The 16,378-nt window shown below is 28.3% G+C and overlaps 1 protein-coding gene across 11 annotated transcripts in view; it reads right to left on the bottom strand.

The window, feature by feature from the left end:
* Positions 1–16,378, bottom strand: part of LOC107453971 (TGF-beta receptor type-1) — a 755,412-nt gene that overhangs the window by 75,009 nt on the left and 664,025 nt on the right. For all 11 annotated transcript variants that reach the window (XM_016070992.5, XM_087159876.1, XM_043045483.3 and 8 more), the window contains one exon: positions 4,790–4,910. In XM_016070992.5, the coding sequence (XP_015926478.1) occupies positions 4,790–4,910 (121 nt within the window). The remainder of the gene's footprint in view (positions 1–4,789; positions 4,911–16,378) is intronic.

Here is a 16,378-nt window from a genome sequence, read left to right as displayed (position 1 = left end):
GAGCATTACAGAGAAAATTATATCAATGAAGGTTTTTTTGTTGCCTTTACATTTCGCTCCTGGTAATTAATAGTTTATAATCCATACCTCCGATTCCGACCTATGTGACTGGGTTAAGAGTTTTGTCCACTAACAAGGGAAACTAGGGAAGTGTGACTCGCCAATTTTGAAATAAACTAGTGGGATGCATGTCTTATGAGGAATAATTTTAGGGGGAAACCTTCATTTCGGCCCATAGAAGGTCCTGTGAGAGATAAAAAATAATTTAATATATAGAAAAATCGGTATTTTATTACCTCAATGCAGACTATTAGCTATTGTGATTGTCTCATACTCCGATTAATTTTGTGGTACTTTCACGTACTATATAATGCACATTTATTGTTAAAATTGATTTCGGAAATTTTATACTATCTGTATTTTTCAGAAAAACGGGTTAGTTTAATTTTTTAAAAAAATTGACATCAAATTTTTATAATTTTTTTTCAAAACATTTTCCAAATTAATTGGAATATGTAATTGCAAATCAATTAATAATTATTTAACAATTAACAATTATTATTAATTAATTAATTTTCTGATTAATTTATTTATTAGCAAGTTAATTAATTATCCAATTAATTACAAATTAAATGGATTATGAGACAATTACAATAACTGATAGTCTGCATTGAAGTAGTAAAAAACGGATTTTTCTATATATTGAATCATTTTTAATCTCTCACAGGACCTTCTATGGGCCAAAACGAATCTTAATTAATTTATTAATTAGCAAATTAATTAATTATCCAATTAATTACAAATTAAATGGATTATGAGACAATTACAACAACTGATAGTCTGCATTGAAGTAGTAAAAAACGGATTTTTCTATATATGAATTATTTTTTATCTCTCACAGGACCTTCTATGGGCCGAAATGAATGTTGCCCCCTAAAATTATTCCTCATAAGACATGCATCCCACTTGTTTATTTCAAAATTGGTGAGTCACACTTCCCTAGTTTCCCTCGTAAGACGTAAGTTCGCGATTTACAACAACATTGATATTTTTCCAGTTTTTAAGCAATTCTAAACATACTTAACCTTTTGCGTACGGCTGGTATGGCAGAATGGTGGGCTTCATCATACTAAGCGCCGTAAGCAAAGGGTTAAATGTAAAACAAATCAATAAAAATTTAAGTAAAACATTACGAACTTATTAAAATGTCCCCTCCCCCCCAAAATTATCTTTTTCTTAATTATCTTCTGCTTCTTACAAATTCATTCCCTCTCAGGAGATAATTAAAACAGATAGAAAAAGAAACCTTCTTCGTTCTATTGATATTCTGGAACACAAGAGCACGTTCCTTCCTAGCACCCTAGCAACTGAGTAAACACGTAAAGGGTGTTGTTCATCCAAATGAATTAGCATAAAGAGCGGGAAATTCACTGCGATGGGATTAGACCACTTGGCGGCAAAACGTGATAAGATGCAAAATCCCCGGATGTAGAAAAGAGCACATATCGTGCACAAGCTTATAAGTTGAACGGGTTGCAAGGATATTATATTTCATTCCATCAACACAGTTTTTACCGTTAAACACATGTTTACTAAATGAAATGGCGGGAAAGATTAAAAAAGAATGTTTTTTAAGCTCCTTGGCGTTTATCATTCTAGAACACGACGGAAGCTTTTAAAAGTGTTAACGATTCGGTAGCTCCCCCCCCCCTCTTGATATGAAGACCCGGGTTCGGGATTTAAAAAGAGTAAATTCAAAGAGGTTAATGAATTATAGAATCGCGTAGAACGACGCTGTCTTAATAGTGACAGCAAAAGAATATATTTAAGTACTTACTTTCATTTGCAAAATTTATTCCTTTCTTGGCGTGGTCTTTTAAATTTGATAAAACGAAAAGAAAATGTAAATCAATTAAATATAGAAAAATAAAATAAAGGATTTGATATTCCGCACGAATTATATCAGAATGTTCGCAATTTTTTTTGATAGTCGTAAACTCAAAATAGGGTCTGATGTTTAACTTCGGTAATTCTGGTAAAAAAACCCCCGTTATTATGGTAAATAAAACAAAAATATATGCATTTAAACCATTGATTTGGTAATTTTTCCGTTCACATGGTAACGGTTTACCAAAATTTCAGGTTTTCAAAATTATAGTTCTTATTACTACAGATTTAGTAAAAAATAAAATGTAAATTTAACGGTAAAATTCACCTAGTTCATTAAAAAAAATATGAAAGAAAAATTAACTTATTTTATTCAAATTTTAAATGTTGACACCTAAAATTAATTAGTCTTAAAGAGAGTGTCAAGACCACAGTTTTGGATAGAGCATTCCTTAAAATATGAAATTTTGCGATTAATAAAGTATTATAAAATTTAAAAAAAACTTTTTTTTAATGAAATGAAGCCTTTGAAGACGTCTTTTTGGTGTCAAAAATTATTCTAGTCTAATCGATTGGTTTCAAGTAGCTTAAAATTTGAACATAAACTTTTATTAATTTCAATAGAAGATATGCATTCTGACAATTCGAAAATTCTAGCTATCCACAATGCTTGTAGTAGTAGTAAAATAGCAATTTTGTAAGCAAAAGTTTTTTAAGTTTTTCTAATATTTTAAACCAATTTTATCATATGCTACATGATGCTTTCTGCATAACATTTCCCAATTTCGAATATTACCATGAAATTAAATTTCTTCTGCCAAATGCCCATTTTTGTGAATATGTGAAAATAAAGGTCCTGCTTTTGTAGGAAAAAAAAATTTCGCAAATGACTTATAAGTATTTTAGTTTAAGAATAATGAACTGAAGAAATGATAGACTTCTGTTTCCAAAAGAAGAATGTAGTGACGGGTTTGATGTTAAGGTAACATAGTTTGTGAAATCTCCATTTTTAGGATAAAGTATTTTTCAAAGGATTAATTTTAACTTTAAAAAAATTGGTAAGAGTTTGTTGACATACTTGAATTTCTCTCAAAATGAACCCTGACATTTTAATCGAAATTTCGCAGGTTGTTGAATATAAGTTCGTACGAAACAATGAACTATAAAATTAAAAGCGTAATATACATAAAATTTTTACAAAAAAAAAAAGAATAATAAATACTAGCACTAAGCCAAATAGGTTCAAGTAACACAGATTAAGCATTATCTTTCGCTTTAGTGGCAGTTTTTAAAAATGATCAATAATTAAATCCCATTTGTTTCCCCCTAATGGGCTACTCCCAAAACCTAACAAGGATTTTCTGTATGTCCTCGATTTGATTCTTGGTAAAGCCATTAAAAAGCAATTAGTCCTAGAAAGTATAGGTTGCTTGGCAAAAGAGCCGGGGGAGGTTACATTCAACCTACTATCATCCTCCTGTCCGCTCCTTCAGAAACCTACTAATGTTCATTGAATAAATCAGTGATCAACAACTTAGAATGATACGTTTATTATTAAAATGTTAATACATAATTTCTATAAGAATTGGGTTAAAAACTTGCATATCTATTGTCATATAATAATTTGGTAAACCAAAAAATGTTTGTTTGCATATTATTCAACAACGAAAGTTCTATGAATGAATCAGTTTTCAGTGAATGTTCATTGAATAAATCAGTGACTAGCTAAACGGATCAGCGATTAACTTTAAGACTGTGAAGTAAATATAGCCGGAACAATGGTTTTCATGCCATACTTTAAAGTATCACGATGAAATTACCGAATATTACTACATTTACTAAAATTTATCACATACCCTAAAACCATATTTTTTTGCTGATTTTATCAAAATCATTAACATCTTCGTTAAAATTATCAAGTTTTATGCTGTTCCCATAGAATCAGTAACACGGCAAATTTTGCTGTAATTCTGGTAGTTAGGACTGTATATTTATCTCAGTTTAAAGTAACCCCCCACTTTGCGGCATGTTAAGTTGTTGTAATAGAGTCTCTTGACACTTCTATTTTTCTCACCTTCTCGCCTATTTTGATAGTTTCATGAACTCATTGTGGGAGGAAAAAATAACTGATCGACACCTAGAAATTTATGAGGCGCATCTAAAGCCATTTGTTTATACGCTTCACATACTAAACACAGAACGCTTGAAAAAGATAAAAAAATTATTTGAATCACCTCTAAAGACACTCACTTTTAACAACTGGAAAAATAATGTAAAAAATGGCAAAGAACTGCCAATTTAGGAGTATATTATTAGGAGATATTTAATAAATAATCGGAATATTTATAAGAGATAGGTAAAATATAGTGTAATGCCGCGATAACCTGGTTGGTAGGGCGTTTGACCCATGTCCAAGAGCTCGTGAGTTCAATCCCCGCCGGACGTAGACTACTGTATACAAAAAGGTGACAGGTGCATGCTAAATCTGCCGAAGTCAGAAAGTCCTCCGAGTTCCAAACACATCAAATAATAAATCAATACTTCTAGGGGTTCTGAATTGGAGATGGATTGTTTTCTGCTTCAGGTTAAAATTACGATCCGCGATGGATGGATGGTGTGTCAATGTGTCCTCCCTGTAAAGCGGGATGTATGTGTGTGGTAAAAGTCGAGTTCTTGTCCATAGATGGCGTCATTGAAAAACAAGAAGCGTAACCCCTCCTGCCTTAAAATAGGCTTGTCACTATTGACAACAACAAAATATCGAGTAGTATCAACTGCGGAATAAAACAATTTAGTTCTATAATCGTAGGCACTTCGATGGTTGGATTCACAACATCCCTAAATTAATTTCTTCAGTTTTTACAGAATTGTGGACACACAACAGAAATGAAATAAGCTTTACCTGTGGGTGTAGTAGTTACTTCCATTTTGGCGTTTGTGGACTTCGGTATAGCACATTCCGTCAGTGATACAAGTTCCATTGTCACTGGCTTTAGGACAAACGTTGCAATAACATTTTATCTCTGAAAGAAAGAAAGAACACAACATTACAATAGAATCCATTAAATGTTATTAGTTGATATCAAATTATTCCGAAACTCGAAGCGTTTTACGTATTGTCAAAAAGCTGTAGCAATAAGATGATGCTATGGTAAGGTAAAAACTATGCTTTTTAGTGTATTTACGTTGATTACGAGTTAATTAATAACTATATATTGTAAAAATAGTTTATAAATAATCAGTTTATTCTATCTTTGACACAGATATTTGTGCAATTAGAGCATTTGCAAATAAGCTTTGGAGTCACTTGAAAAAATAACGGTGTTCTTAATTTTGTAATAAAATTAAAAATTTCCTTACTTAGAACTATATATCCAGAACGCATAAAAACAATAAAATAATCGGTAAAACAAATAACCTCATTTTAAATGAAATGATTACCTAAAAGATTTTAATTCTCTATTTAATGAAATATAAATTAAAAAATAAAACGAAATAAATAAATAAATGAAAGATAAACTATAATGAAAGGCTTTAAAATGGTTATATTTTTAAAGCCTTATTTAAAAAAAGCCTTATTTACGCTTTTTTTCAAAAAAAAAAAAATCTATTATTTAGTCGTACCGATTTAAATAGTAAGCTACGTTCGTAAAGTAATAGGAAAAAAATATTTATTGTGTGTAATTTATCAAAATAAAACTTAAATAATCTCTACTTTTTTCAGTAAATTTTGAAAAAGTAGAATTTTTTTTATTATCTTATATACTAACCTTAAATAAAACTAGTTTTATTTTAGATAATAAATAAAATTAAATCTATTAGTATTTTATTTCTTTCTGACAAAAAGATATAATAAGGGTTGAAAGTACAAGAAATGAGTTCCATTTTATACTGGAGAAATACTTGTAAGTAACAAAAAACTATTATTATACGGATGTAATATTATGAATAGTTTTGATAATATTTCGAGATCCCAATGTAAGTATTTTTGATTTAAGGTGAAGCAACTGGATGAGGAAAAAAATAAGGAGCAGTATATTTTTTAAAGAAAAATTTAAAAATAAACAACCTAAAAACATATATCCATATGGATATATTTCAAATGCTTGAATATTATCTCCCTTTTTTAATGCAATTCTTAATATTTTTGAAGTGAAAAATTCCTATTTAAGATAAAGAAGGAAAATTTTAAAACTACTCTACTTTAAAACATTCCTGGATCATTCGTAAGATTTTTAAAACATAATTCTTAGCATCTTATTAATATTTTTTTTTTTTTTTTTTTTTTTTTTTTTAAGTTTTAAGATAATAAGGGAAAAATTAAGAGTAATCTACTTTTCTGGACTTTTAAGCATTTGAGACCATTTGTAAGAAGCGTAATTCTTAATAATAATCGCAAATAGAAATTTTTTATTTCTATAAGAAATAAAAAATTCCTATTCGCGACTTAAAAGCAAAAATTGAAAGGAATATAATTAAAATCATAACATAATTCAAACAATTGACAGATTCGTAACTTTTAAAAACATTATTCTTAATAGTTTTGAAAAAAAAAAGTTTCTATTGAAGTTCGAAAAAAGTGATGCCCTTGGTATAAGGTTATCAAATCTAATAAACACTTAAAATTAAAGATTTTTTTTCACACTAAGTACAAAAATTGCTTAATAGTTTTATTACAAACACAATTTCGAAATAGTTAAAAAAATTTATTGACTGTCCTCAACTGTGTAGAGAGAGTCAGGTTAACTTTAGGAGACTTGAGTCATTATGTAGGCGGTTAATTTCATGGCAAAACACTAATGAAGACCAGTTTGCTGGAGTACTTGACTGAAGAGTTGGCTTGTTTTCTGAGTCAGAGTCAAAATTACAAGGTTTATGGAATTAAGAGTCATGCATGAATACTTAACATTAGCAAGCTGTTTAACGCCAGGATAAAAATGAAACAATCTACTAGAAATTTTTAAAAAATATGGAAAATGTATACGCGTCAACCACATCGATTATAGTTACCTTAGGCATTTTAAATAATGCTTTTTACTAATTAATTTCTTTCTAAATTAAATTAGATACTTCGGTAAAAGAAATCGAATAGGACGCCGAAAAGGAGTACAAGGAAGAAAAAACACCTATATGACTCGTTTTTTTAATGTTATTTATTTATTACAGCAATTAATCAACTTCCAAATTCAAACAAAAAGTAGAAATTAAAAGAATAAAAATTATTGATACCCTCACCGATTAGAAAATGACTATTATCTTTCAAAACACGAATACTAATTCTATTTTGACAGGAACAACAAGTTCGAAAGCATCTTATATCGGGGACTTGTTCTAAAAATAACATCGATCCCTTCAAGTCGATTTTTTCCCCACCCAAAATACTTTTCTTCTTATTGTCTTAACGTAAGCTTTGACATTAAGTTAATTATTAGATAATTTATCAGCGACTTGAAAGGATAAAATTGAAAATTCCGATTATTAATTAAAAGATCTTAAATATTCTTGCAGAAGCAAAGTGAAGAAATACAGCGACCTTATCAGATCAGTCAATTCTTTATTCATTAAACATTTTATCGGTTTGATTGTTTCCTCAAAGAGAAAAGAATTTATTTGAATTAAGAGATTACGAACACGATGGTTTACTCAGTTTAAAGTTGATTGACATTTTCAACGAAATTATTCAGTTAATTTATTGTTTAATTGTTTGACAGCAGCCAAGATCAGATCTTAAATTATTTACAGTCGAAAGCATTGTTTTGGATAACAAAACAATGCTTGCATGCAACAATTGAAAAGATATAGTTTAATTTAAAATACTGAACGTTCAAAAGTTTTAGACTTCTGAAGGGATATAAATAATTACATTATAGATTTCCTGCAAAAAAAAAAAAAAAAAAATGATGCTTCTCATAATGAACTTCATATTTACCCTTAGAACAATGTGAATTTTTCTGTGAATATTTTGAACTGTAAACTTAATGCCTTACACTTGTTGCAATATAAACTATTCGTTAAATGCTTTATATAATAATGAACTTGATATTTCATCCTTGATGCAATATGAACTCATAGTATAGGCGAATACTTGGTACAATAAACTTAATACATGTATTGTAAGTGACGTGTTAAATATTTCATATAACGAACTCTATTTTTTACCCTTGAAGCAATGTGAACTTTAAGATGAATATTTAGCATTATGAACTTGATGCCTTACACTTGGCGAAATGTAAACTTTTAGATAAACACTTTGTACTATTAACTCGATATTTAACAGTAGACGCAATGTAAACTTTTAGTTGAATACTTAACACTATTTACTTGATATTTTGTGCTTGCAACAACGTCAATCTTTAGACGAATACTTTGGATTAATATTTTATACTTGATGCAATATAAACTTTAAGAGTTGAATACTGTACAATATTAACTTGTTATTTAACATTTGGTAGAATGGAAATTTTTTGTTAATTGCTTCGCAGTAAAAATTTGTATGTACGAAATAATGCGCAGTTTTTATTTCATACGAGAAGGTAATTAAAATCTATCATTAGCTTCTAGTTTTAATGTTATCAAAGCAGATGACATTCATTTTATAGTGAAAAGTTAGGCGTAGTATCAGTATCTAAGTATCAGTTTTTCGTACTAGAACATGAAATAAGCTTATGGTAAATAATTATGGCACTTTTTTTAAAATCTAAGCCTAATAATTTTACTTCTTCTACAAATTTGTTATAGTTGGAGCGTTTTAAACCCATCAAATAATAGAGTTGTTCATAGTTTAGAAAATATTATCCAAGTTTTATTAAAGCCGAGCGGAATTTTAGTTCGCCATCACGTTTTCAGTGGCAAGGATGGAAATTATAATGAGAACAGTCATATGCAGGCTTCAGTTCTAGACGCCATTAGAAAGCGTTCCACTAGTTTAAGTTAGGGAAGAAACGGAATAGACCCAAAATTAAAATCGTTCCAAAGAGGGGACTTTGTGATTTCGATCTTTATAAAGCAGAGAAATCAAGCACTTCAACTTTCACCACAGTTTCATGTACCCACACTACACATTACGGTAGGCGTTATCAGACGTCAAACACATGATTGATGACATAAAGACAAGTTACGAAGGCTAATATTTCAGTATCTTTGTCTTTTTTTACTGGGTCAGTCTTTTGGAAACGCATACCATGACGGCAAAATATTTCTTGCAAGCGAAATTTAAAGATGGTAATCAGTAGCAGATCTGCAGCTACGTCGTGTATTTTTCTTGCTTGCAAGAAACGACGGAATGACGGATGTTACACTGATTACAAATTTCCATTTCAACTGTTCTGGCGCCATTCATTATGAATCTGCGCATTCCTCCGCTTTTTTCCCCCTTAACATTGTTAGGAATAAATAATGATATCGTAGAATGGGTTACCGACACTTCTAACAATCATTTATGCTATTGTTTTCAGTAATTGAAACTGTAACCGTCGATAAACATTGTGGAATGCTAGTATTGATTATAAAGAACTGATTTGGAAACGCAATGGACCCGAAAGTTAGACTACAGAAGAGGATATTTTATTTTTAATTGGGTTTCATTGAATTTTAATAATAGTTCAAATAAACGACACAGTTTGGAGTAAAAAAAAACTGTTGTTGAGAAAAACTGTATACTATATGTAGGGTTAACATTATTTTCAGAACAACCACTAGAATTTGAGGGGTCCATTAAAAAGCTTTTTTCCTACGGTGTATTTTAGGACCTCAGGTTTTCGCTTACGTTATTGAAGTACAAATGATTTTATTTTTTTAACTTTTGTTTCTGCACTGCAAAATAAAAGGATGGTCAAAACTACCAGAATATGGTAAAACTTACGGCATTTCTGGATCAATAGGAAGACCAAAAAGCTGGGTAATATTGAACAAAGCACTTAGATAATGGTTTCGGCAAAATTAACAATAAAATATGGTTTTATAGTATGTTATAAAATCGGGTAAATGTAAAATTAGGTGATCTTATTGTGGTATCTTAGATTATGGCATGAAAACCATTTATGCGGACAAATTCACTTTTAATTTTTGTATTTTTTACTAAATATGTGGTTATAAAAACTAAAATTTCGAAAACCAGAATTTCTTGTAAACCATTAACCATATGAACGGAAAAATTACCAAATGAATGGTTTAAATATCGCATGTGTTTTTGTTGTTGTTGCCAGAAATGCCATTATCATACGGTATGGTAATTTTACCAGATCTTTTTATCCGGTCAAAAAAACAACTTAACATTTTCCCTCTCAAATTTCACATCAATTCCTTTAAATTTTAGATTTTAAATTCATATATGTCATGGGGTAGTTGGAAAAGTCTACAGAATTTCCTAATCTGCCTGAATTTTCTTTTTACTTATTACAATAAGTCTATATTCCTTTAGACTAATAAAGAAGTACGCATAAAACTATTCAGACTCTTTGAATAAGGCTATTTACAATAAGCATTTACTACTCTGGGCTTACTGCAAACTGCCTGTAATAAATCAGTGCAATTGAACAATGAATGATACATTGTCTAATTAGCCTAACGGCATATGAGCTCATTATAATAAGCTTAAAAAGTGTTAAGATGATTCGAAAGTATGGGAGACTTTTCCAACTAGCCTTGTAAATTGCAAAACGCAGGATTATTTCAAATTAACGAATATAAAATAAAATATTAATTTGATATTAAAATATATTAATATTAAATTATATTAATATTAGAATAATGAATAGAAATATCAGGAAATAACTTTTTTAATCACATGCTTAATGTAAAGGGGAAAAAATGATTGAGTGGCAGGCGTGGGGATAGGTGAGCAAAGCGGACATGTCCTTTTAGTATAAAAGAAATATGAATGCAACAAAATAGTTTCGTAGTAAAACATGCGGAAATATTTTTGCAATTTTCGATACTATCTCGTAAAATAAGAACCCAAAGTAAAAATCTGTAAAAATTATGGAAAATCTATATAATTAGCTTTAATATAAAAAGAATGTATTCGAATAGAAAAGCTTCATGCCGAAAAAAATTTATACTTAAAGTACGAAATGAACCAGAAAACAATCAAATGCAAACAAATTCATCCCTAAATTAAACGCAAATAAATCAACACCTTTTTAACAAATGACCGCTCATCTGGATAAAATCAGAAATTTAACAATCAGCAAGTAATTAAAAAAAAAATCTCTCTCTTTGTAAAATTAAAAATGAAATTTAAAAAAAAAAATACTTTAGGCGGGAATTAATGTTTGCTTCGAGCACTTAGCAACGCCAAGTATCGATTTACAAAACAACCATAAAAACTTTCAAATGAGTTTTAATTGCATTTGGCGGGAAAGGTAAAAGAAGATTTTTCTGCTATCTGTTTGCGTTCTTGAAAGCAACAATTAAGATTAAACAGCATATGATAAAGACTAAAAGAAGGGTTTTCTTTTGTAAAAGATTTCATTTTATTCTTTATCAATTGCACCCTAAGTGCTCATAGGAAACTATAATCGGTGTGTGTCTAATCTACTGAAGCAATTATCATGCCCTATTAAAGCGGCAGTAAATCGTCGCCAATTAATGGTTTTTTTTGGCGAGAGTTATAAATCCGTGTTCTGGAAAATACTACAAGTGGATTCGTTTTCAAACAAACTTGTTTTCTTTCCTGGTTTTTTTTTCGACAGGAAAAACGACGAGTAAAAATACTAACCTAAGAGGAAGCTCAAAAGAGAGATAAGATCAGATTCTTTTGCAGGGAAGAACATCCTTTCGAATGCTACTTTTTTTCTTACTTTCTTTCCAGAACGCCTCAAGTGAAATTAATAGCTGAATTTTGGGGGAAAAAAAGTAAAGTGGGCCTAGAGTTCATTCTTGTAGAAATATTTAGCTTTTTGTGCCTTTTCAAAAATTTGAAGAGACTAGATAAAAAGTGTTGTTTTCTCATTTTTATCTTCAATTTAATAAGTTTGAAAAGTTTGTGAGTATAAATTAAAACATATTAAGTTTATCTAAAAAATTTTTTTTTAATTTTCATTAAACGCCGAATCACGGTTTACTAGCTAAAAAAAAAATAGATATTATTATTATTTTTTTTTTTTACATAGCAGCGTAATGATAGCTTGGTTTATCAAAAGCAAAGTCACGTTTGTTTAATTTTAGACTAAAAATATTGAAGAAAGTTGTAACACTTAAAATTAACAAAATATTAAAAATAAGTGTTCTTAAACCATTAAAAATCATGGCATTTCATTTTTAAAATTCATACTCAATTGTTTTAAAAAATTGTTTTTTTAAAACAATTTTTTAAGTATGTTTTTAATTCAAAATATTTTTATATTCATTTTTTAACAAAAAAGTTTTTCGGAATTGCTTGCTCAATTAACATTTATCACTCAAATTACTCAGTAAAGCCAGAACTATCATAGTTGACCAGAAGTAGAAATAAATCATTAAAACTCTTGACATTACATTCATGATATTTTAAAATACATTTAGATTTTTTAAAAAAATACACTTCTTTAATATTCTAAAATTTTGATTGAGAAATAAGCACCTTTTAAGCACTCCCAAAGCACCTTTTAAGCACTCCCAAAGCACCTTCTAAGCACTCCCAAACATTTTCAGACTTTACACATCTTGCAGACTAATAATCATGATAAAATAACTAATTACTAGCAAATAACTCTATTCCTGATTTTATTAGCCACCAAAAACCATTTTATGCGTAATTTTAAATATATTCAATATAGAATGGCTCATGCTATTTTTTAAATTAATAATTACATTATTAAATCACGTAAACAATTATTTTATTTCTAAATTTATAATAGTAATTATGAATGGTTATTTAACAAAAAATATTTATGAGATTATAATAATATTTGATCATACTGAATAGATAAAAATTTGTAGAGAATTTAGCAAATTAAAAAAAAAAAAAAAAAAAAAAAAAAAAAAAAAAAAAACTGAATTTATATTGCAAATGTAAATTAGTGAATGGCTCCCTATTTTTTGTATTAAAATTTCTAATTTGGTTTAATATTTCCTTAATGGAATGATTAAAACATTTTTCAATCATCCTGAAAAAAAATATATAATGAGAAAATATATAAATATATAAAGAGAAATATTTTTGTACAAAGTAAATTATAGGGTCCTAATATTCACTATATTTAACAAATATGACATATCTGAATTTTTAATTTAAATTATTTTTTAAATTAAATGATAGGGAAATAAATTATGCTATTTCAAAATGGCAAATCTGAATTGCATAAGATTTCTAACTGCATTTACTAACTGTTAAAATAGTAAATAGTCCTTAAATTCATAATTTTTTTAAAAAATCTTACCTCTAAGATTCATTGAGCTTCTTTTTTTTAACAGTAAAAGAAAACTGAAAATTTTATTAACAAATTCTATAAAATAAGACAACAATAAAATTCCTAAAATATTTTATAATTAATGAGCGGTCCCTCAGGCACAAACGCCCATGCTTAAAATTACGCCCACTAATAAATCAAATGAAAAACGGGAGACGAAAGTTTCGAAGTGATGAAGCCCTTTGTTCACTGTGCTGGACCCACATGAAAATAGTTATTCGTGAAAGTATTCAAGGATTTTGGAACTCTTCTATAAATGGAACATTGAGAGACTTGCCTGTGACGAAAGCAATGTTGCTTCACGAGCAACGAAATTAACAAGAAAGAAAAAAAAAAAATTCATATGCTGCTGGGAGAAAAATTTGGGCAATGTTTAATTGATTCCCATGATCAGCGATTTCAGGATCGATTTTAGAGAGCGCGAAATGAAGCCCAAGATCAAAATTCTCTCGCAAAATTCAGTAGAATTGCACGCGTGAGTACAAAAATCCGAGCTTTTTTGTGTTCCCATCGAGCCAGAAACATGGTAACATAGTACATTTTTCCATATTCTGATAGTTATGACTACACTTTTTTTTCAGTGTATTTACAATGATAAGTCTATTGTAAACTTTATAACAGCTTTTTTTTTAATGAATATTTTGCAAAATTGTTCGAAATTTGCTTAACTTATCTGTTTCCATAAAATAATTTAGTTTACCTAAAAATGACTTTGTATGTATCTCATTTTATTCTGTTCCACAACAAAAGTTCAAAATTGAAAAAGATAAAATGATTAAAAAAAATGTTAGACAGTTGAATGGAAAAAAACTAAATTAAAAAAAATAAAATAAATGAAGACGAAGAATTTTTGATATAATTATACTTCAAACTTTGCAGAAATTATAAATTTATGAGGGGTAATATTCTGTGGTTTGAATTAATTAATTCATAGAAGAGCTTTTTTTAAAAAAAAAATCTGTAGGGCATTTAATTTTAAAAAAAAAATTTTGAAATAAAATTAATGCATATGAAAACCAAATTCTTTTTTTTTTTTTGTTGTAGATAAAATTGCATTTTAAATTTTGCACAGGTTACAAACTTCTTAAATATTTTGTGCCCTAAAAATGATTTAAATTATTCGAAGAGAATTTTCTTTTGATATAAATAGAACCCATTGAGACAGGAAGGAAGTAAAACAAAATCAACTTTTTAATTATACACAATGTACACTATAATTAAGTAGAATAGTTCATTATCTAAAAGACTTTATACTGTTTTATTCGACAAGTAAATTATTTATAGAATCGTCTTCTGAAATAATTGTTTTTACTCTCACTTAAAATACTTTTGAATAAAAAAAAAAGGATAAGTTATTGGCTAGAAAATTTTTCAATCGAATAAATTACAAGTTCGGTACAAATGAAGTTATTTTAAGAATGTTTCTTAACGAATATATAAAATGTATTATTATTTTAGAAATCCCTAGAAGTAAACTTAAAAAACAAACAAACAAACTTATTTTTATTAATAAAAAGCTAATTCGTTTTCTCTAATTTAAAAGCGGCCAGAAAACTATTTAACATATTTTTTGTTTAAAAAGTTAAAGTAAATACTATAACAATAAAACCCTTTGTTAATAATAAATTCACAACTGTACTGTTAATTAGTTTCCGTATAATCGCAATTTTATTCATAACTTACAACTATACGAAATCGATTAAATAATTTCGCAATTTGTAATTATAGTCTTGTTTTTGTGGGATTAAAACGAAAAACGTAGGAGTATCAGTCACATAATATACTTTAATCAAAATCGAAAATTCCCAGCACGTCTTTCGAAAATGAGCTTCTTAGTTTTAGAACTGTCAAAAATTAAATATTTTATTTTATTTTATTTTATTACTGTCAAATTTAATTGAATAATGTCCCAAAACCTGCAAGAACTGTAAGCGCGAACAAGTGAAACCTATCATCAATAAAATCCCTGGTGCAATATGAATTGATTCATATAATTCGACTTGATTTTTGACAAAACGATTTTAAATTTCTAGAAAATTCAACAAATTTATAAAGGCGAACCAGTTTTTCGTCTAAGGCGGCTTGTAATTACTATAATTAATTATTGGCACAAGCGTTGATAAATGGTTTCAGATACTAAGCAATCAGATAAAATCCATCAAAAGCAGGTAATAATCAAGAACAGGTAACATACATTTTAGCAAAAACCATTAATATGGAAAGAAAAAATTATTTTAAACAGCATTCAAAACATTATATGGTTAAAAGAGTTATAAGCTTTTAAAAGTTTCGATTGCAAAATGAAATTTTATTTCATTTTTTTGAGAAAGAGAATGCAAGGCTTCGTTCTTCAGAATAAGAATTACAGACAAATGAATTACGCATAAAGATATTCCACTCACGTAGTGCATCCATTAATCAAAGCTCATCTCGTTTTTTTTTTTAAATCAAAAAATGACCGAGTGATGGCGTTCAGATCGTGTACAGACTGAAAGTCTCATACATCATGAACGAAGAATAACAATGAAACAACAGTCAAGAATAGCTTATTTTTTCATTACTTATTTTTTGAAATTTGCCATTAATTCGAAAATAAATATATTTATTTGTATTGAGAAAAGATTTCCGTCTTTTTTTAAAAATATTCCTTTTTAAAAGCAATTAGGAGTGGATTTTTACTGTTTAAATTTTCTAACCGGGATAAGCAATGTGATATATTTGAATTTATATTTTTATTTCATGAAATCAATTTTTGTTTTTGTTACTTATGATGTATTATTTTCAAATTACTCTTTAACATATTTCACAATATTATTGTTATTAGTGAGCACAGAATGCTTGCTAGGCTGTCACTAAGATTTTTGCCCGATAAATTGTTTTTAAATAACTTATGAATTAATAAGATTTTGAACTTAAAAATATTTTCAGAAGATTATAATCACGTGAGATATTTCGATAAAAAAAATTATAAATAATCTTCCTATTTGCTACTAATGATTTTTATCAATAACAATTACGTTATTTTATAACTCAAGTTCGACTATGGGTCTCTTAGTTTTAGTTCGTCAAAATCTTGCAGTCATAAATTCAGGGGTGATTGT

The sequence above is a fragment of the Parasteatoda tepidariorum genome, chromosome 3 (genome assembly GCF_982258835.1).
Source record: "Parasteatoda tepidariorum strain Cologne lab strain chromosome 3, Ptep-v5.0, whole genome shotgun sequence".
In the NCBI taxonomy this organism is placed as follows: Eukaryota; Metazoa; Arthropoda; class Arachnida; order Araneae; family Theridiidae; genus Parasteatoda; species Parasteatoda tepidariorum.
Note: the sequence above shows the minus strand (reverse complement) of the source record. Positions and strands in the feature narration are given on the sequence as shown.